The sequence below is a fragment of the Diadema antillarum genome, unplaced genomic scaffold (assembly GCF_040938485.1).
Source record: "Diadema antillarum isolate AM-2024a unplaced genomic scaffold, OU_Dant_1.0 seq00000039_RagTag, whole genome shotgun sequence".
NCBI lineage: Eukaryota > Metazoa > Echinodermata > Echinoidea > Diadematoida > Diadematidae > Diadema > Diadema antillarum.
Window position 1 is genome coordinate 282836 of NW_027271151.1, and position 22071 is coordinate 304906.

The 22071-nt window shown below is 38.9% G+C and overlaps 1 protein-coding gene and 1 pseudogene across 1 annotated transcript; one reads left to right on the top strand and one right to left on the bottom strand.

Annotated features, from left to right (window-relative positions):
• Positions 1 to 7914: 7914 nt before the first annotated feature.
• LOC139725405 (uncharacterized) overlaps positions 7915 to 22071 on the top strand; it is a 41980-nt pseudogene continuing 27823 nt past the window's right edge.
• On the bottom strand, positions 21553 to 22059 carry LOC139725398 (uncharacterized). The gene has a single exon (XM_071636476.1). The coding sequence runs from the start codon at positions 22057 to 22059 to the stop codon at positions 21553 to 21555; it is 507 nt and encodes a 168-aa protein (XP_071492577.1).

Below are 22071 nucleotides of genomic sequence, written 5' to 3' on the forward strand. Positions count from 1 at the left end.
CCTAACTGCCGAGTGCCGAGTAGTAGTACCGTATATTGCTCCGTGAGTTTCTAGGCACTTCAATTTGTTGTACAATTGTTTCGTGAAAGTATATCACTTTGGAACATATTTTCATAAAACTTTAAGAAAAAAATATGAATACCTGATTCATAATATTTTATATGATTTTGGGCAAAAATTGAAAGGTTTTATTCAATACGGGTAGCATTAATGTAACATGTAAATTCCTTCAGCGCTGAATCAAAATGTGAACAGCTACAGATAGGGATAGGAAGCGCCAAATATGACATTTAGTTTCCCGATACAAATTTCGATTCACCGGAGCATAATCCTGTACACTAGTACATTTAAGCTAGAGTGTGGTGAGACATCATGTCCCTTTCGGTATGTTATATGACCTATAACATATCACTATAACATATCAAGACAAATTTAATCTTAACTAACCCATTGGTACAGGCAAACAGACATAGATATACATATGGCATCATCTCATGGTCACTCATTCCCAGACATATTAAGACATCTTTGTTACGGCAAACCATTCTGTATACCGCCTCTAAACTACGGAATGAATTGTTAGATAATCATAAGAAATTGCACACATTAAAATCCTTTTCCTTTAGTATAAAAAGTAGCTTACTCAGTAATGGTATATATATATATATATATATAATATAATACCTGATATATATATATATATATATATATATATATATATATACATGCATATAACCATAACAATGAAGATAATATATGTAAGATATATACATGTATATGTATATTATGTATATATAATACATTTACATTTTTACATGTGTTATAATGTTAGGTGTGCTTGTGTTTCTTGATGCCATGCCACCTTGTACATCAGTCAAACCTGTCTATAATGGCTACCCAAGGGAAAAGACAAAAGTGGCCACTATAGACAGGTGGCCACTATGCTGGCCGCAGTAGGCAGGTGACCGCTATAAGGGTCTGGTACACCAATTTTGTGCTGGGGATTTTTCAGTGGTCGCTATAAGCAGGTGGCCGCTATACAGAAGTGGCTGCTAAGACAGGTTTGACTGTACATAAATTGTAATTGTACAGTATATAATATATATATATATATACCATTAAATTTTGATATTACTGATCCTTAAACTAAACTAGTTAGGAACAAAGTGCCAAAAAATCACAAGAAATTGCCAACATAAAAATCCATCTAAGTACATAAACGTGTTGCTTAGTTATACTCAGTTGTTATATTTGATAACTCTGTACAATTATTGAAAACGGTATATAACTATTATGCTTATAATTTTTCCTATCATTATACATAGTGTGGTGAGTTGTTTTGTTCGTTGTTTGTTTCCTTTTCCTTGTTTGTTTGTTTGTTTATTTGTTTGTTTTAATTGCCATTGATGTCTATCCGTGGTGTGTTAATTGCCTGATCCAACAAACTGTGCTTCTTGGTGCCACACCTCCTTCATTTCCAAAATTCATTTAATTTCCAACAACACAATAACACTCATATCAATAGTAAAACAAAACCAATACGATGTTGTAACAAAGAAAAATACTGTGAATAGATGATAAATACTGTGGCCTCTCTTATCATACTGAATTAAAGCCAAAACATAGTTCTGGTACGCCTGCAAAAGTTGTCCAATTTCATTCCCAAATGTGCACGTATGCCTAAGAGATGTGTGGAATAACGCTGTAATAATAAGATATTCAATGGTTAACGACGAAAATGCGAAATAATAATCAAAAAGGTTCGCCGGAGTCGCAGTCTCAGAATTTACCCGATCGGGGTCAGGCTAAACTCGGACTTGGGGACAACTCGGCCTTTGACGGCGGGACGAGTTGTCCCTCTGGATTATACAGCATACTATGGGAGCGGCCTGTAGCCCTTCGCATTCTGGCTGGTCACAGTTATGGTCCGAGTTGATACCAAAGACGTTTAACTGAAAAGACAGGAAAGCACGCGCTAATCCTGTTGAATTCATTTCCATATGTCTTTGTGTGTTTTCTTTTTTTTCTGTTTTTTTTTTCTTTTTTTCCTGAACCAAAAGTCACTCGTATATCCTTTGTTAATTCACCAGTCTTGTGTCCTTCTCACTCTCCCTCTTCACCTCCATATATCCCTTCTTTCTCTCTCCTCTCTCTCTCTCTCTCTCTCTCGTCATATTTCCCTTTCTTTGTTTTTTTTTTCACTATATATCGTGTATATATTGTATATTTCTGTACATTTTTTTTTCTTTTCATCAATCGCATTTCATTCTTATTTTGTTTGTTATAGTTGTTTTGTACACTTTTCAGAGTTATTTGCAATTATTATTTATTGATATTATAATGTGCTATATGTTTTTCATTGGACTCCGATACCCAGAGTTTGGGTTGTGAGTAAATAAACTTTCAACTTTCAACTTTCAACTTGTTCAAAACAAATGGACAGCGCGCGGTCCTCAAGCGTATTTATGCACATCACCTGAGACGCGCTGTCTTTGAAGTTGTTTTGTTGTTTATCAAGCCCCTTTGATTGTCTTTTCAGTATGGTGATCACGAACTGCGTGTAAATTGTCTGAAATAGGGCCGAGTTTTCCTTGAGACCGAGTTGGTCTGGATCCTTCTGGAATAAAAGTCGGTATACCCTCTTTACGGAATTCCTGCCCTGTTCTCAATTACTAGGTTGTTTGATTACAAAATTATTCTATCATTTGAATTTGATCACTTTGACAGAAGTGTTTTAGTTGATTATCAAATACATGGAACTCCGTTACACAGGTATGTGTATTTTTTATCTTACTTATATAGATTACCATGGATCACATTGAACTGCAGACAAAATATGCTGTCTTAAAAACAGACACAAATTGACATGCACACAAACCATATATGGGTGAGTGTGATGTGTGTAGTGTTTGTGTATCGATCAAAACAAATAACACCGATAATAAAGGTAATAATCATGTAGTATTGATAATGATGATGAACTACTCAAGACTTCAGCGAATTAAAATGAATGAATTAGTTAAATAGACGACAAAGGTAGAAAATTTTCTATATACATCAATAAGGTTTTATACTAAGTATACCTTTAGAGTTAATTTGGCAGGTTACATGATATATATATATATATATATATATATATATATATATATACATATATATATATATACATATATATATATATATATATATATATATATATATATGTATATATATATATATTAGAAGAAAGAGTCTCAAGTACGCCATGGATCCAACGATTACAACAAATTTTATTACAAAATTTTCAGTCTGCCTCAGACCTTCGTCAGTGCAAAGACAATCAATTTATATATATATATATATATACAATTGTATATATATATATATATAAAGATAAGTAACAAAGCTGCAACAAAGTTCATGCTGTATTCACCAACGGTTTATTTCTTCACAAAGAAATAAACCGTTGAAGAAATAAACCGTTGTGTGAAGAAATAAACCGTTGGTGAATACAGCATGAACTTTGTTGCAGCTTTGTTACTTATCTTTTTATCTTGCCAACACGTGGACTACCTTATCAATATATATATATATATATATATCGTTAAAGGCATAATTTACCATTTGCAGATGAAACAAAAACTCAGCATTAGTGCTTCAAAATGGTTCTAAAATGTGAGTTAGGGATAGAAACAACCACTGTAAAAATTTGAATCTGTATTATCAATGTCAAGTATTGTTAAATGCACAAAATGTGAACAATAGTTATAATAAAAATATTTCCAGACTAAACCGTCTACAGTTATGGTTTATTGAGAAAAATACTGATATCTCTTTGTATTTTAGGCTTTATATGCATCATATGTGATATCTTGAAAAAATTTTTAAATCACTGCTCCCGAAGGTAAACTGGATCTTTAAAGGACAAGTTCACCTTCATAAACATAATGATTGAGAGAATGCACCAATATTACACATCAGTGAAAGTAGGGGCTTCACCAGCTTTTTTTTCAAGGGGGTGCGTTTTGACAGTAAATGTAAACTGTGAGGTTTTCTTTTATTTGATTTATTGGCTCCTGTGTCATCATGTATACATTTACACATACTCTATTGTACCAGGGAGGTGAGAGGACGAATCTTTCGCTATGAAGGACTATACGGGGGTATGTGACGGTGTGGTGTGAGATCCTCGGCGAGGGAGCGAAGCAACCGAGCGGGAGAGGGTGTATACTAGGAGGGGGATACCCCTCCCACGGAAGGACTTTTTGTGAAAAGAAAAAAAAAAGAGGAGAATTGCATAACAATTAAATGCGAGCGAGCTTGAAAATTTTGATATTTTACAATCCCAAACTGCGGTTTGTAGCTATATTTTTTCGTTTGGAAATGAAGGGGGGCACCGGGCGCAACTGCTGGCAATTACTGGCAGCAACATGAGGATAATGGCGTAACGATTAAATGCGAGCGAGCTTGAAAATTTTGACATTTTACAGTCCCAAAAATGCCGTTTTTAGCTCTATCTTTTCGCTTTGGAGATTAAATAGGGGGGGGGGGGTGGCGCACCGGGCGCAACTGCTGGCAATTACAGGCAGCAACGTCAGGAGAATGGCACAACGATAAAATGCGAGCGAGCGAAGAGAGCGAGCTCGACAAATTTGGCATTTTACTGTAAACTAAAGATGTCGTCTTTAGCTACATCTTTTCGCTTTGAAAATTAGGGGGGGGGGGCGCACCGGGCGCAACTGCTGGCAATTACTGGCAGTAACATCAGGAGAATGGCAAAGCGATTAAATGCGAGCGAGCTTGAAAATTTTGACATTTTACAGGCAAAAAATTACCGTTTGTAGCTATATTTTTTCGCTTTGGAAATTAGGCAGGGCGCATCGGGAGCAACTGCTGGCAATTATACTGGCAACAACATCAGGAGAATGGGATAACGAGTAAATACGAACGAGCGGAGCGAGCGACTTTGAAAAATTTGACATTTTACTGTCAAAAAAAAGCTTCCGTTTGTAGCTATATTTCTTCGCTTTGGAAATTAAGGGGGGCGCACAGGGCGCAACTACTGGCAATAATTGTACTGTCAGTAACATCAGGAGAATGGCATAACAATTAAATGCGAGCGAGCGGAACGAGTGATCTTGAAAATTTTGACACAGTCAAAAAATTGCCGTTTGTAGCTATATTTTTTTGTTTTCGAAATTAAGGGGGGCACCGGGCGCAACTGCTGGCAATTACAGGCAGCAACATCAGGAGAATGGCATAACGATTATATCGTCTGTATCACTTCAGTCAATCAATTTTCCTTACAACGTTTTTGTTACCCCAAGGTTCCACAATTACGTTTTCTCAATTTATTGTTTTGATTATGCAACCTTATTCTATGTTACCAAAGAAAGTGAAATGTTTATGTTCTTTTTGAAAAATGAAGTTTGAATTGAATTGAATTGAATTGAATTGATTAAAATGCGAGCGAGCGGAGCGGAGCGAGCTGGAAAATTTTCACATTTTACAGTCTAAAAACTACCGTTTGTAGCTATTCCTTTTCGCTTTGGAAATTAAGGAGGGGGGCGCACCGGGTGCAACTGCTGGCAATTTAATACTGGCAGCAACATCAGGAGAATGACATAGCGATTAAATACGAGCGAGCGGAGCTAGCGAGCGTGAAAATTTTGACATTTTACAGTCCAAAAACTGCCGTTTGTAGCTTTTTTTTTTCGCTTTGGAAATTAAGGGGAGGCCGGTGCGCCACTGGTAGTCAAGGATGTCGGTTTATGTTCATGATTGGGAGAGGCATGACTCCAGCGAGGGAGCGTCGAAGTGACCAAGCGGGGGAAGGATGTCCAAATCTGCACTTTAGAGCATCCCCTAATTGTTTGTGTTTGTGTGTGTGTGTTTTATATATGGAAAAGCTGGGGAATAGCCCAGGTCAAGTCTTATTATTGGCAATGCAAGGCATTTTGATATAGACTATACAGTATGTAAAGCAACAGTCAGTGATCTAGCTTTGATGTAACGAAGAGTAAGGTACAGAGGTGTACATTCCACATCACATTGCGCAACATTGCAGCGACTCTTTGCCGTTCGGATGTTCTGAGTACACTGCTCCATCCTCCTTGTCATTCAGAATGCCAACCAGGAATCACGCTGAATCACAATCTTTTGTCGGCTCCGGGCTTTTTGAACAATGTTTCACACTATTGATGTCTCTTTAATTATGGTTTTAAAAAAAATCTTAGAGAAAAAAAAATAATTTCTTGCTCACCCTTTCATGTCAATTTCAAAACCATTTTGATATTTTTTTTTTTGGTACCAGCGGATTGGGGGGGGGGGGGACGTGCTTCCCCCCCCCCCCCCCCCCCGCAGTTACGCCACTGATTGGAGACCTGTAACGGGGGAGGAGGGTGTGGGCGGGGTATCTCCCTCCCATGCGACTGAGCTTTTGCATTTTCTGAATTGATAATCCGTTGCACAATGAATGAAATATACCTTACGTATACAGTACGGTCGATAGATATAATAGATAGTAAACACTGTATGTATAGCATCAGTGCTGCCAGAGCCGGGGCGCGATTGTTTTTGTTTTTTGTTTTTATTTTTGTTTTGTTTTTGTTTTGTTTTGTTTTTCCTCCTGGTGCAAAATTTAAAAAAAAAAAAAAAGAAGAAAAATGAAAAAAGAACAATTATTTAGCGTAAGGCGTTGAGGTCGCTCGCAGACTGAAGCATTTTTTTGTTTTTTTTGTGTGTGTTTTTTTAGGGTTCTGAAGGGGGGTGCGTTCGCACCCAGCGCACCCCCCCCCCCCCCCCCCCCGTTGACGCCCATGGAAAGTTTGAGGAAAATTGGACAATTGATGCAAAAGTTATGCATTTTTAAAATTTTTGTGTTGGAACCACTGGATGAGGAGACTACTACAGCTTGTGATGCCATATATGCGTAAGAAAATTCAACATATTTTCATTTTTTTCATATAACAAAAGAGCACTTTACTTGCCTCTTTCTAAACACAGGGCGAATAATATTACCCATAACATATGTTGGTAACTAGTCAAGGTAATCTGTAGTTTTTTCAAAAGATGAAATTTTGTGAAATTCTCTTTATATTTTCTTTAAAATTGTTGTGCGCGTGTAACATCATACACTGCAGTAGTCTTCTCATCCAGCGGTTACTGCACAAAAACTTTTCCTCAAACTTTCGATGTGTTCTACTGATATTGCTACATTCTCCCAATCCTTAAGTTTATGAAGGTGAACTTGTCCTTTAAGTAGAAGGATGAAGGATAGTGTGTATAATATTCATATACTTCTGTATTTTTTTTTATTGTAATTTCTGATGTAGATTTTATGTACGACAGCTCAATGTGTTCTATCTAATTTGGAGTTATTTATATGTCATTGCAATGTAGTTTTAGCCTTCGGGCTACGAGTTTGCAAGTTTTTACCAAATAAACCATAATAATGATAATAATAATAATAATAATAATTAATAATAATAATAATAATAATGATAGTAGTAGTAGTAATAATAATAATAATAATAATGATAATAATAATAATAGTAATAAAGATAATAATAATGATAGTGATAATAATAATAATGATAATAATAACGATAGTGATAATAATAATGATAATAATAATAATAATAATAATAATAATAATAATAATAATAACAATAATAGTGTCTTTACTTAAAATTGACATGGACTTTTAGTTTTTCAAAAGTAGCTGGTGTTAGTGCATGTAACTGCTTTCACTGTATCGTTGAAAAATGAATCGAGAGCGTCATCGACAAAACGAAAAGTTCTAACTGTTACATGTTACTAGTCTAGAGTTCTAGAGGGTGATGTCATAAGCGGACTGGAAACCGCTTTACCCAACCAACTGGCTACGCTGCTGCATCCTCTAGCTAGCCGTGTGTCAAGGGTCATAGTGGCGTACGTGAGCAGCACCGAAATGATCTTGCTTTGTCGGATGAAAAATTTGGAAATGACGGTCTTCACATAAGGAGAGGTATGATTTTATAGTGACATAGGCCGAGATCTAGTGCTAGTACTATTTAGAGTTGAAAGTATTGTCACCCATCTCTGCCCCAAGGCATTAAAACACGAATAAGACGACTCTACTTCACGTAAAACTAAAAGCGGTCAGGCAGAGCAGAGCAAGACATGTTCTTGGGAGGGCCAGGGCAGGGGTGCACAAGCCATCGAGACCTAAAAGCAGTTACATGTCTAACGTTACAGTACCTAGTGGCGAACGGCGAACAGATGCCGATGACAATGCCAATTGAAATGGCCCGGCCCAGCTAGCTTAAACGTTAAACTTAAATTTTACCAATTTCTAGTCGTCACTTACATGCGTAATTTTCTAGTAGACTCTAGAACTAGTACTGTAGTAGCCATTGTAAAATACATCATACATGTTTTGTAGCGTATTTAATTTAAATTTACTCTAGCTAGCCTAGGTCTGGAGTAACAACCCCGTGCTGTGGCTGTGCTGTGGATGCGGCAGGGTGCCTATTTCTGGCAGGGGCACTTTCATCGTTCATTCATCAATAAAACGGCTAATAAACCTTTGCTTTGTTAGAGTAAAAGCACCCATTTACAGACACTTAATGGACAAGTTCACCTTCATATACATGTCAGTTCGGGAAACCCACTCACAAGGGGGGCCCCTCCTTATAAGTAACCCGTCCCCCTTATAAGTAACCCCGTCCCCCTTATATAAGTAACCCCCGGGGCACCCCTTATAAGGAGTCTCCACGCTTTTTTGCAATGTAACGCGAAAATGAAAGGACTGCGGCAGTTCGCTTGATTATGTCCATAAAGCTTCACAAGTTTCCTAGTTACTCACGAAATTTGAGCAAAATCGGTTTGAGGCATCATATCTAAAATCATGGATTTAAATGCGATGTCAAACGACCCATGCGAATGCTGAAATGCGAGCGATTACTGGCGTGAGTGTCGCCAGGCGCGGCGGCGCGGCAATGCTTGAGTGCAGACGTGGCGACTGAGTACGTACTCAGTCGCCACGTCTGCACTCAAGCATTGCCGCGCCGCCGCGCCTGGCGACACTCACGTGTACTCAGTCGCCACGTCTGCACTCAAGCATTGCCGAGCCGCCGCGCCTGGCGACACTCACGCCAGTAATCGCTCGCATTTCAGCATTCGCATGGGTCGTTTGACATCGCATTTGAATCCATGATTTTAGATATGATGCCTCAAACCGATTTTGCTCAAATTTCGTGAGTAACTAGGAAACTTGTGAAGCTTTATGGACATAATCAAGCGAATTGCCGCAGTCCTTTCATTTTCGCGTTGCATTGCAAAGAAGCGTGGAGACTCCTTATAAGGGGTGCCCCGGGGGTTACTTATAAGGGGGACGGGTTACTTATAAGGAGGGGCCCCCCTTGTGAGTGGGTTTCCCGAACTGATGTGGATTGAGTGAATGCAGCAATATTAGTAGTATAGTACCGTAGTTATGGGTAAACTCGGCCTAGCGGATAAAGTCGGCCCCCAGCGCGCACAGTACAACTACTTCAACGTAGGCTACTTGTACTGTGCGGGCTGGGGGCCGACTTTACCAGCTAGGCCGAGTTTACCCATAACTACGGTAGAACACATCAGTGAAAGTTTAGGGAAAATCGGACAATCCGTTCAAAAGTTATGAATTTTCTAAGTAGATTTCTATCTGCATAGTCACTTCTGGATGAGAAGACTAAGTTTACTACAGTAGACTCTAGGTACCAAAAAAACAAACAAACTGGTAATCATGTAGAAATGCACACCATGCATACCTACCATTTCCTTCCTTAATTTGTTAATGAAAACTTCTTGTAGCTATCAGAAATGTCAAGATGGACCATATCTGACGGTTTCATGAAATTTCATAGAGTAAAATATCCTGTTTGCGGCAGCTTGAGCATTATTAAGGGTTTTTCCAACTTGTAAACAAATCTGGCAAATTATTTTCAACCATTTCATTTATCATAGACAAGATTATTCATTAACGCAGTTGTTTTCATAAAAGAAATTTACCATTGACCAACGCAGTTTTCATGATTTACCAGGGCAAAACCCGGCACATTCTCGCCGATAAGGGCGATATGCGACGTAGTATTTCTGCTTGCGGCACGATGTACAATCACTATGCAATACGCACGTGCTCCGCGATCTTTAGCTGAACGCCTTCACATGTCTCGCGAACATTGCGTAAGCGCCAATTCCCATTGTGAAAGCACGTGAAAATAGCGGGCGCACATGCATTGGCCGCAAACAAGATCGTAATTCTGGCGGTGTTGTTGATGTCTTTCTCGTGTTTTTCTGAATTTTTTCGATGGTAACATCCTCTTTCCGAACAAAAATGGCGGCCCACATGGGCTCGCGAAAGTTCTATTTTACGTGGGGATATGTTTTCAAAATCCATGAACATCGGGAAAACGACAAAAAATCAAGTTTTTTTGGACCATTATTCCTTATTTGTTATGTTAAGAAGTACCGGAAATTTTATTTTGGATGCGATATGTTGTCATTTAGGTGAGAAAATTTCACTTTCATCAGAGATCGTGCCCATTTTATCGGTTGGTTTTTGTTGATTGCTAGTGTGTTAGTATAGTGCGCATGTATCAGTGCAATGCTGTGTTTAGCGGTATATTACCATGTATGTTGTACCTGCCGCGAACAGCTGCACGGCCGCTTACTGCCGCAGTTACTCTAGTCAATTACAGAAGAAAAGTAGCTAATTTTGACTCAAAAGTACACCGATCGACAGCTGTGTCAGTGTAGCATGATGGATGATCGATTATGTGGAAGAGCGATATAACGATGATAATCGATCGTTGTAGTCTGTGATACAGCGGCTTGTTTGGTGTTTAACCACAATAATTACGTTGGCTCAACAGTAAAATGTGGAAGAAAGAAAGTGATCTTGATGCGTCTGTTTTTTTATCATATAGTTAATTTTCTCCTGCGTGTGACTGTATATCTGTCAACATTTTTTCCTGACTAAATGATGGATGGATAATTAATATGTGTACAAAATGTCAGTAAAATATATATGAAAAAATGGGAATTATCCATCATGAATATTGCTCAATAAAATGGATTTTTACTACAAAACAAAAGCAAATACTGGGGTTGCAGTTTTTGTATACATAATTAAAAAAATGAAATGGAAAAAGTAAATACTATCATAAAGACAATTACTTTCTACTATAAGATGAACCTATCAATTAAAAACAAATTACTATTTCAATTTCAATATTCTGTTTCTTTTTAGGTAAAATGAGCACTTTATGAGAAGTCCACCATATTAATACATGATTGTATAACATAACATATACTTTTTGTAATACTATTCTCATTAATTTATTAAATTAGGCCTATAAATTATGTAGATTACTAGAAACAAATCCCCTTTGAATTCAACTTCCTTCTCATTTTCTTTTCTCTCTCTTCTCTCTCCCTCCTAATACCGTAATAGCCTAACCATTTTCTTCCACTTTTCCTTCAACCTCATTCTATTCCCTTCAACACTATTCAAATTGAATTGTTATTATCAACTTTTGTCATGATGAAATCAATACTTGCCACAATATTTAAAGAAGGGATCGATGTCTAAACCCTGGTATGAATAATCTGTATCAATAATTTGAATAGTGATAATCATGATAGTGGCAATGAAAACAAAGAACTATCACAATAGCTCACTTGAGCCTTCGACTCAGGTGAGCTAACAATTAAGAAAAAAATATGAAAAAGAAAGTAGGGGCTACACGTATTGCACGAGTCAAGTTCGATATTGTTAGTAAGCGGCTAATTAGAGACTACCAGAATCGATTATAATCGTTGACATCGTTCTCTGCGAAATCGGTGCACTACTTACATCGGAGACTATGTTCGCGACCGACGTACTTTTCAACTCCGATTTCTCATTTTTCTTACCTTTTCGGCTTTCTAATTCCATGAAAACTCTCTGATATGGTTCAATTTAGCATCTCCAATAGCTGCACAAAATTTTATTGACAAACGGCGAAGCGAGTGGTAGGTGTGCATTTCTACATGATTACCAAAAAACTAAATCATACTGACGTTAGGCCCAACGCTGAAATTTCACGTATAAGAAGCTTAAGTACTCCAAAATGCATCTCTGACACTGTCACTTCACAAACTTTGTTAATATTCGAATTAAAAAAATATTTTTTTCTTTTTTTTACATGTAATTCTAGCATGCTTTTACGGGCCACACGCACTTTGTAACCGTGAACTTGAAAGAGGGAGACCGACCATTATTACATCATCATGTGCGTCTGTTATGCGCGCTGAAAAAATGAGTCGGCTGCTAGCGCTGTGTAGCATGCATGCATACCAATGGGCATTGACGCATAGCGAGCAACCCCCAGAGCAAGCTTGGCAGCGCCGCGGGAGCAGATGGGCTGAGAACAGCGGCGCGAACCTTTTTAATTTCATGCACAGACAGACAAATTTCATTAATCTATGTAAACAGTCATGTCTTTTGTCAAAATAGGTTTACAGTCTATGTAACAACTTCTCATTGAGTCGATTTAAAACTTAACCCTTTCAGTCAGGATTACATGCAAACGAATGGCAACTTATAATACATAAGACTGCACAGACATACGCACGGTGATTTTATTGTATCCTGCAACAGTTGCCATAACATACAAAATTCTGGCCTAAAAAGTAATCCAGATGGAGTATGGGAGATGGGTTCGGGGGATACATGTGCTCGATTGCGAGTGCTCTAGTTTCATTAACTATTCATAACCACATGTTCGTCAACTTATCTTCCCCATCTTACGAGTATACATTCCTTTGAATACCACTTTTGCCTTCAAATATTGATTCTGTGTTGATTTACTTCTATTTTTCAGAAACTGGTCTATCTTGGTCAAATCTACATACATGTCTAAACTTAATGTAATGCTCTTTCATGGATCCTTTTTTTTTTTTTAATTGGGACAAATATCACATTTTCATTTTTGTCTTGCTTCCTCTCCGGCAATCACCTTTTTTTTTTTTCAGTTGATTCCATTTAGACTTGTAAGGAGTATTATACATCTGCTTTACTCTGCCTAATTTTTTTTGTCGAGCCCACCAGAGGTGTGGGGAGACTAAGGGATCACCTGTGGCGTCTGTCCGTCCGTCGTCCGTCCGTAACGCTACAAAAACTTGAATAACTCTCTACTGAGAACTTCAATATCAATCAAATTTGGAGGGAAGAGTGGTTATACTTAGGCCGTGTTTATAAGATTTTGCGTGCCTAGAATCACTGTTTTGAAACACTGTTTCAAATCACAGTTTCGTCAGGAGAGCATTTATAAGATTTTTTTCCGAGCGTGTTGAAGCTCTCGCTCAGACTGTGCCATTGCGCAACTCACTCTGCGCAGTTTTTCCTCGGCAAAAGGTCAAACAGGGTAAGCGCAAGGCATTGTGATGTCATTTAAACAGTGTTTGAGATCGCGGTCGCGTTTATAAGATTTTTAAAACACTGTTTGTACAGAAACACTGTTTTGAAACGCACTATTTTGTGCGATTTGAAACAGTGTTTCAAAACACTGTTTCAAATCACGGTTAGCGTTTATAAGATTTTTTTCGACCTAGAAACACTGTTTGTGAAGAAAAATCTTATAAACGCACCCAAAGTTACACATTTTACCTAACATGAAGGTCACCTCAAGGTCAAAGGTCACAGACAGGGGTCAACAAACTTTTAGGGCCCAATGTTAACTTTTTACGGCGCGTTTTGATTATGACTCATAACTTTTGATGTATATGTCCGTTTGTGGCCAAACTTGGATGGTAGATGTCCCTTGGGGATTTGAAGGTCATCACAAGGTCAAAGGTCACAGGGATCAACAAACTTTTAGGGCCCAATGTTAACTTTTTGTAGCGCATTTTGATTATGACTCATAACTTTTGATGTATATATGTCCGTTTGTAGCCAAACTTGGATGGTAGATGTCCCTTGGGGAGTTGAAGGTCATCACAAGGTCAAAGGTCACAGACAGGGATCAACAAACATTTAGGGCCCAATGTTTAGTTTTTACGGCGCGATTTGATTATGGCTCATAACTTTTGATCCCTTTGTCCTTTTGTGACCAAACTTGGATGGTAAATATCCCTTGGAGAGTTGAAGGTCATTACAAGGTCGAAGGTCATAGGCGGGTCAATGAATTTCTTCTACGCGAATGGGCGAGACACAATTTGGTACTTGCCTTGTATTCTGGTACTGCCTCAGTGTTCCATCTTTTTAGGTCAAATGTCGCATTATATGTCTTGCATGCACTTGACAGTTATATTTTAGACTGACTTCTTGCAGATTATATATAGTATACATCATAGTTTACTCTTCCACAGTTTTTGATGCTCCTACTGATGTTCCTTATACATGGTCAAATATCACATTTTAAGCCCCAGTCACACAGTCACTCAAACAATCCTCTGCGTCCATTGTTGCATCCAAAAAGTCCATTTAAAAATAACACTTTTTACGATGTGACGCCAGACGCAAAGCATTGTTTGAGCAAGTGTGTGACTGGGGCATTAGCGGCTATCCTGTAGCCACTCTACATGCACGTGACATATCTTCAGATATAATTGTACCCCCGCCCACACATAGTGTGTATGGTGGTACAGTCAAACTCGGATACCTCGAACTCGGATAAGCCGAATATCGCTTACCTCGAAGGCAAAATGAAAGTCCCGATTGTTCCTATGGAGTTTTCGTGTTTATAAGATTTTTTTCCGAGCGTGTTGAAGCTCTCGCTCAGACTGTGCCATTGCGCAACTCACTCTGCGCAGTTTTTCCTCGGCAAAAGGTCAAACAGGGTAAGCGCAAGGCATTGTGATGTCATTTAAACAGTGTTTGAGATCGCGGTCGCGTTTATAAGATTTTTGAAACACTGTTTGTACAGAAACACTGTTTTGAAACGCACTATTTTGTGCGATTTGAAACAGTGTTTCAAAACACTGTTTCAAATCACGGTTAGCGTTTATAAGATTTTTTTCGACCTAGAAACACTGTTTGTGAAGAAAAATCTTATAAACGCACCCAAAGTTACACATTTTACCTAACATGAAGGTCACCTCAAGGTCAAAGGTCACAGACAGGGGTCAACAAACTTTTAGGGCCCAATGTTAACTTTTTACGGCGCGTTTTGATTATGACTCATAACTTTTGATGTATATGTCCGTTTGTGGCCAAACTTTGATGGTAGATGTCCCTTGGGGATTTGAAGGTCATCACAAGGTCAAAGGTCACAGGGATCAACAAACTTTTAGGGCCCAATGTTAACTTTTTGTGCCCAATGTTAACTTTTTGTAGCGCATTTTGATTATGACTCATAACTTTTGATGTATATATGTCCGTTTGTAGCCAAACTTGGATGGTAGATGTCCCTTGGGGAGTTGAAGGTCATCACAAGGTCAAAGGTCACAGACAGGGATCAACAAACATTTAGGGCCCAATGTTTAGTTTTTACGGCGCGATTTGATTATGGCTCATAACTTTTGATCCCTTTGTCCTTTTGTGACCAAACTTGGATGGTAAATATCCCTTGGAGAGTTGAAGGTCATTACAAGGTCGAAGGTCATCGGCGGGTCAATGAATTTCTTCTACGCGAATGGGCGAGACACAATTTGGTACTTGCCTTGTATTCTGGTACTGCCTCAGTGTTCCATCTTTTTAGGTCAAATGTCGCATTATATGTCTTGCATGCACTTGACAGTTATATTTTAGACTGACTTCTTGCAGATTATATATAGTATACATCATAGTTTACTCTTCCACAGTTTTTGATGCTCCTACTGATGTTCCTTATACATGGTCAAATATCACATTTTAAGCCCCAGTCACACAGTCACTCAAACAATCCTCTGCGTCCATTGTTGCATCCAAAAAGTCCATTTAAAAATAACACTTTTTACGATGTGACGCCAGACGCAAAGCATTGTTTGAGCAAGTGTGTGACTGGGGCATTAGCGGCTATCCTGTAGCCACTCTACATGCACGTGACATATCTTCAGATATAATTATACCCCCGCCCACACATAGTGTGTATGGTGGTACAGTCAAACTCGGATACCTCGAACTCGGATAAGCCGAATATCGCTTACCTCGAAGGCAAAATGAAAGTCCCGATTGTTCCTATGGAGTTTTCGTGTGTTAAAATTCGCGTAGCTCGAAAAAAACTAACTCGAAGTTCGGTTACCTCGAAGGGAAATCTCATGTCCCGATCTTAATTAACTTATTGTTTTTCCCAGCACGTTGCTCGAATTAGAATTGCAAACATCACTCAGCATTTCCGATGAAGCGCGCGTGGACAGCGAAGACATGTCACAAATCTTTTCACACTCGATTGTAAATATTCTGAGCCCCAGAACGATCGTGCGCTCAAAGAAATACCCGGTACACAGCAGACAAGGAAAATCCCCAACACCTACTGTACCTGCACACGTACACAGTATGCATATAGCAGCCGTGCAAATGGAGTGCTTACAATAGCACTACGCTCTGCCCATCATCTTTCTTTGACCACTCTGTTTTGATTTGCGATCGTGATAGTCATGCCGTGCGCGTACATTTCTTAACCATCGTGGCGTACCTGCTTAGGTGTTGACAGTCATATATCTTTGGCATTAATCACGGTCCACTGTCCAAACATCAATCTCCCGCTAGTGTTTTTTTTTTTTTACTTTTTTCCTTTCACGAAGTTTGTTTCATTAATTCTCCCCCGAGAACGCAAGCTCTGAATATTTTTTTTTTCCAGCAATGCGATTATGAAAATAGTGTGGTATATGATCTGGAAGTATAGGCCTAGCATAATAAAGAATAGTATAGATATGATTTAACAACAGTTTATTCTGATAAATTTCGAAGTAACGGAATAATATGCTTTACGATTTTCAGACCAAAAAAAAAAAATCATCATGTATTTTACCCCTGTTTTGACTTGAATCTTTTTTGAGTTTTCGGTATTTTTTTCTTTTCTTTTCTAGCACAATCGTCAAGGCCCCCTAAGATTGTTTCGCTTTTTTTTAATGCGAACAATCCTCTTCGGTAAATGTTTATGATTACAGTAATAGCAATGTCCTCAGAAGCCACAGCCGGAATCTGATCTTGCAATATTACTCACTACTCAAGTAATCCTTCTGATCTTGCAATATTACTCACTACTCAAGTAGCCCATCCTTCATGTACTGTGCTGCACTTATTCAGGGCTCGACACTTACAGTGGCCCGGGCCACCAAAACGCACGCCGGGCCACCAAAAAAAGTCGGATGTTTGCCTTTACTTTTGGAGATGAACAACGGTAACAATCGGCCCCGAAAGTTGCTGCTATGAATGTCAGATGATTGCTTTTGATTTTGGAAATGAATAACAGTAATATTCGATTCCATATATACGATACTAAAATAAATGTCGGATGTTTGCTTATACTTTTGGAAATGAATAACGGTAAGATTCAGCTCTGTACGGTGCTTAAATTAATGTCAGATATTTGATTTTGCGTTTGGAAATAAACAAGGATAACATTCGGCTCCGAAAGATACAAAAATAAATGTCGAACGATCCCTTAGACATTCGGAAATGAATAACAATGGTATTCAACTCCGTATGATGTTTGCTTTTATATTCGAAAGTAAATAGCAATAACATTCGGCTCCAGAAGATGCTAAAATAAATTTTGAATGTTTGCATTGACGTTCGGAAATAAATAATAATATTCAACTCCGTACGATGATAATATGACTGCCGGATGTTTGCTTTTACGTTCGAAAGTACATAGCGATAACATTGAGCTCCGGAATAGGCTAAAATGAATATCGAATGATCCCTTTTACGTTCAGAAATGAATAACAATAACATTCAACTCCGTACGATGATTAAATAAATGTCGGATGTTTGCTTTTACTTTCGAAAGTAAATAGCAAGAACATTCGGCTCCGGAAGATTCCAAAATAAATATCACAGTCTTGATTGCTTTTACATTTGGAAGTGAATAGCAGCAACATTCTGCTCCATACGATGCTAAAATAAATGTCGGATATTTGCTATTATACATTTCGAAATTAATAACACTAACATTCAGCTGCGTGTGATGGTAAAATAAATGTCTGATATCTGCCTTGACGTTCAACAATGAAAAACAGTAACATTCAGCTCCATTCGACGATAAAATGATTGTCAGATAATTCATTTCACTTTTGGAAGTGGACAGCAGTAATATTGGTCTCCGTATGATAGTAAAACGAATGTCGGATGTTTGCTTGGAAATTTAGAAATGAATAACAGTAATATTCTGCTCCGTACAATACTAAAATAAATAACTTATTGTTGCTTTTACATTTGGAAATGATTAACGGTATCGTCTGCTGACTGTGAGTGCTGCTGGTAGACACATGGAAGACCGTTGCGTAGCGGTGCGACATTGCGGTCGCTCCCTGTAGCCCTAAACAGTCTTAGTGAGCTACATGTACACCCATAGTTGTGCGAAATTTTAATAGCTTGCAAAGCTAAGACTGTGATTCTTGTGTTGGATATTGTGTAAGAGATGATGACTTAGAGAGAGAAAAGGAGGAAAACGAAAAGTAATCGAGGGGGTACCTACGCCGACGCGACAATGTACATTCAGCACGCATGTTCTGCAACCCTGTCTTGCACTCGATTACGTACCGGTATTTTCTTTTTGTTTTTATGGTGATAAGTCATTTAATTGTCCACCAGAAAACACTGATGAAAGAAGAACATCGATTTTCATTCAATTCATTCATATTAAAGTCGATTCAAATCCAATTGACAAGCATACAAACAATCGGTAGGCACTGTAACAGATACCATGTTGAACATCAACAAAAATCGGATAAGTCGAAGAAAATTTGACGTACGCGTACCTCGAAATTCGCGTACCTCGAACCAATTTCTTCAGTCCCGACGACTTCGAGGTATCCGAGGTTGACTGTATATAGGAATCACTTGGATGGCGGGTGGCCGGGTGGTAGGTCCATTGCAAAAAATCTTGTGGATCGAACTACTCTCTCATTTTTTGAGCAGTTGACCCCAAATTTGGCATGTGTGACCGCTATCAAAGGTAGATGTGCAAGACACCTTTTTTGTCAGTATCAAATAATGCATTGCCATGGCAACGGAAGATTTTCATGAAAATTGTGGATTGAACTACTCTCTCATTTTTTGAGCAATAAGCCCCAGATTTGGCATGTGTGACCACTGTCAAAGGAAAATGCACAAGATACCTCTTTTGGTAGCATCTTATTATGCGTTGCCATGGCAACAGCAAATTTTGTAAAAATCCTGCAAAATGTTGTGGATTGAACTACTCTCATTTTTTGAGCAATTGACCCCAGATTTGGCATGTGTGACCACTATCAAAGATAGATGTGCACGACGCTTTTTTCGTTAATATCACATAATGCGTTGCCATTGCAACAGCACATTTTTGTAAAAACTTGTGGATCAAACTACTTTCTCATTTTTTGAGCAATTAACTTCAAATTTGGCATGTGCGACCACTATTACAGGTAGCTGTGCCTGTGCAAGACATCTTTTTTTATTAGTGTTTCATAATGCATTGTCATGGCAACAGAAGATTTTCATAAAAATCTTACAAAATGTTGTGGATCAAACTACTCTCTCTACTCTAGTTTTGTAGCAATTCAGTTTGAATTTGGGACATGCGACCAATTTAATGTGTAGTTGTGCAAGACACCTTTGATGTGTGTATTGATAAATCTGTTGCCATGGCAACAACAGTTGTTTTTTTTACCAATCATACAAAAATGTGTGGATGAACCTAACTCCTTCAGTTTTTAAGCATTTAGCTTGAAAATTGGCACATGTGAGCACTATGTTATGTAGATGTACATACTTACTCTTTCGTCATTGTTGATCAGTGCGTTGCCATGGTAACAGCATATTTAGAATGAAAAATCATACAAAAATATTGTGGAAAAAGTAGTCAAAAGGGGCCTGAGCTTTCGATCCTAGCAGAATCTTCGTCAGAGGCAAAATGACAAACAAGCAGGGAAAGCAATCGCATATAAGGACTTCACACAACAAGAACAGACAGGGACAGGCTGGGTACACAGAACAAAGAAAACAAAGGAGAGGGTGGGAGGTCATGGGCAAGGAGCCCAACAGGTGAAGGGAGGGGGATTAGAGCAGGAGGGTGGACAGACAAAAGGCAGAGGAGGGTCAGTGATGATCATGAGGATCAAGGGGGCAACCAAAGAAGGAAAAGGATGTATAGGGAGGCAACATCAAGGAAGATAAGGAACACCAGTGGGATAAAGAAAGGGAAAGAGTGAAAAAAGCAACAACAAAGGGAGGGGGGCTGAGAAAACAGTGAGGCCTGGAAGGTGTACCAGGAGGAGGCAACAAAAGGAAGAGATCAAACATATCAAAGTGTATACACACACACAGTAATAATAATGACAATAAAATAACAGTAATGAAAAAGATATTGATAAAAGGAATAAAATAAAGCACATATGAAAAACTGGGGGAGAGAAAATTGTGTACATTGTATGTAGATAAGCAGGCAAGGCATAATAAGCACAAGTATGTATAAACAAACAAAACCAAGTGTGTGTGTGTGTGTGTGTGTGTGTGTATGTGTAGGTGGAAAAAGGCTGTATAAAAGAGACTCGGACTAGAGGAAGGAATCAATTGGGAATAAAAGGGTCTGCAAATGGAAAAAAGCGCAAAGAAAGAACAAAATGAAATTGAAAAATGAAAAAGCGAATAATAATGGTAATAATAAAATAATGGTGGTTAGTCATTTCCCTCCTGGATGTTGAGGCCATGGGGTTGGATGGTGTGAAGTCGTCTCATCCAGAGCTTCTCTCTGCTGGTTCTGACTGTGTCTGGACTTGTGGTGCCTAAAGATTAAATGCCCTGTAGAGTCATATCAGTGATGGAATGATCGGGTAGATTGAAATGGTGGCCCACTGGAGTGTCGAGCTTGGCTATGTTGACAGTAGATCTGTGTCCATAGAAGCATCTTTTGAGTGTTGTCTTGGTTTCCCCAACATACTGGATTCTACAAACTCTGCAAGTGATGAGATACACGACATTAGTGGTAGTACAAGTGATGTTTCCCTTTGTGTGGTGAGAGAGGCCGGTAGAGTTGCTGGTGGAAGAGTTACTCTCGTGGATGTGTATGCTACAAAGGATGCACCTACTGGCTGAACATTTGAATGTGCCATGCTGTAAAGAGGAAGAATTGTCAGTGAGGGAGGGTACTTCAGCACGAACGATGAGATCCTGGAGGTTGTGGGGGTGTCGGTATGCCAGGATGGGAGCATCTGGGACGGCCTGTAAGAGACGATCAGAGGTGTGAAGGATATGGTGATTATCACGAAGGATATTGTGGAGAAAGGGTAGATTGGGATGGAAAGTGGTCACGAGGGGTATTCTGTCAGTGATGTCCTGCTTGTTGGTTTTCGGTTTGAGAACTTCAGATCTGGGGAGAGAACAAACTTTGTTGATGGCTTGTTGAACTCTCCTGGTACCGTAGCCCCTGGCTGCAAGATGTCTCTTCAGGTTCCTGGCATGGAAAGAAAACTCAGAATCCTCAGAGCAAATACGGCAAAGTCTGAGGGCTTGACTTGACTGTAAGGGATACTGGTTTTGCAGTGGCGGGGATGGCAGCTGGCTGAGTGAAGGTACTGACGGGTATCTGTGGGTTTAGTGTAGAGAGTGGTGGTGACATGGTTAGACTCCTTCCTAACGGTGACATCAAGGAAGTTGGTCTCTTCTTGGGAGAAATCAGAAGTGAATTTGATGGTTCTGTGGAAAGAATTGATGTGGTCAATGAAAGTATGGAGGCTTTCCTCCTCCCTGGTCCAGATGAAGAAAATGTCATCGATGTAGCGCCACCAAATCCATGGACGACAGGGGGCTGAATCTAACATCTTCTGCTCTAGCTTGGTCATGAAGAGACAGGCGAAGGAAGGAGCCATCCGGGTACCCATAGCTGTGCCAGACACCTGTAGGCAGTGCTTGTCCATGAATGTGAAGTTGTTCTTCGTCAGTACATGTGACATGAGGGATTTGAT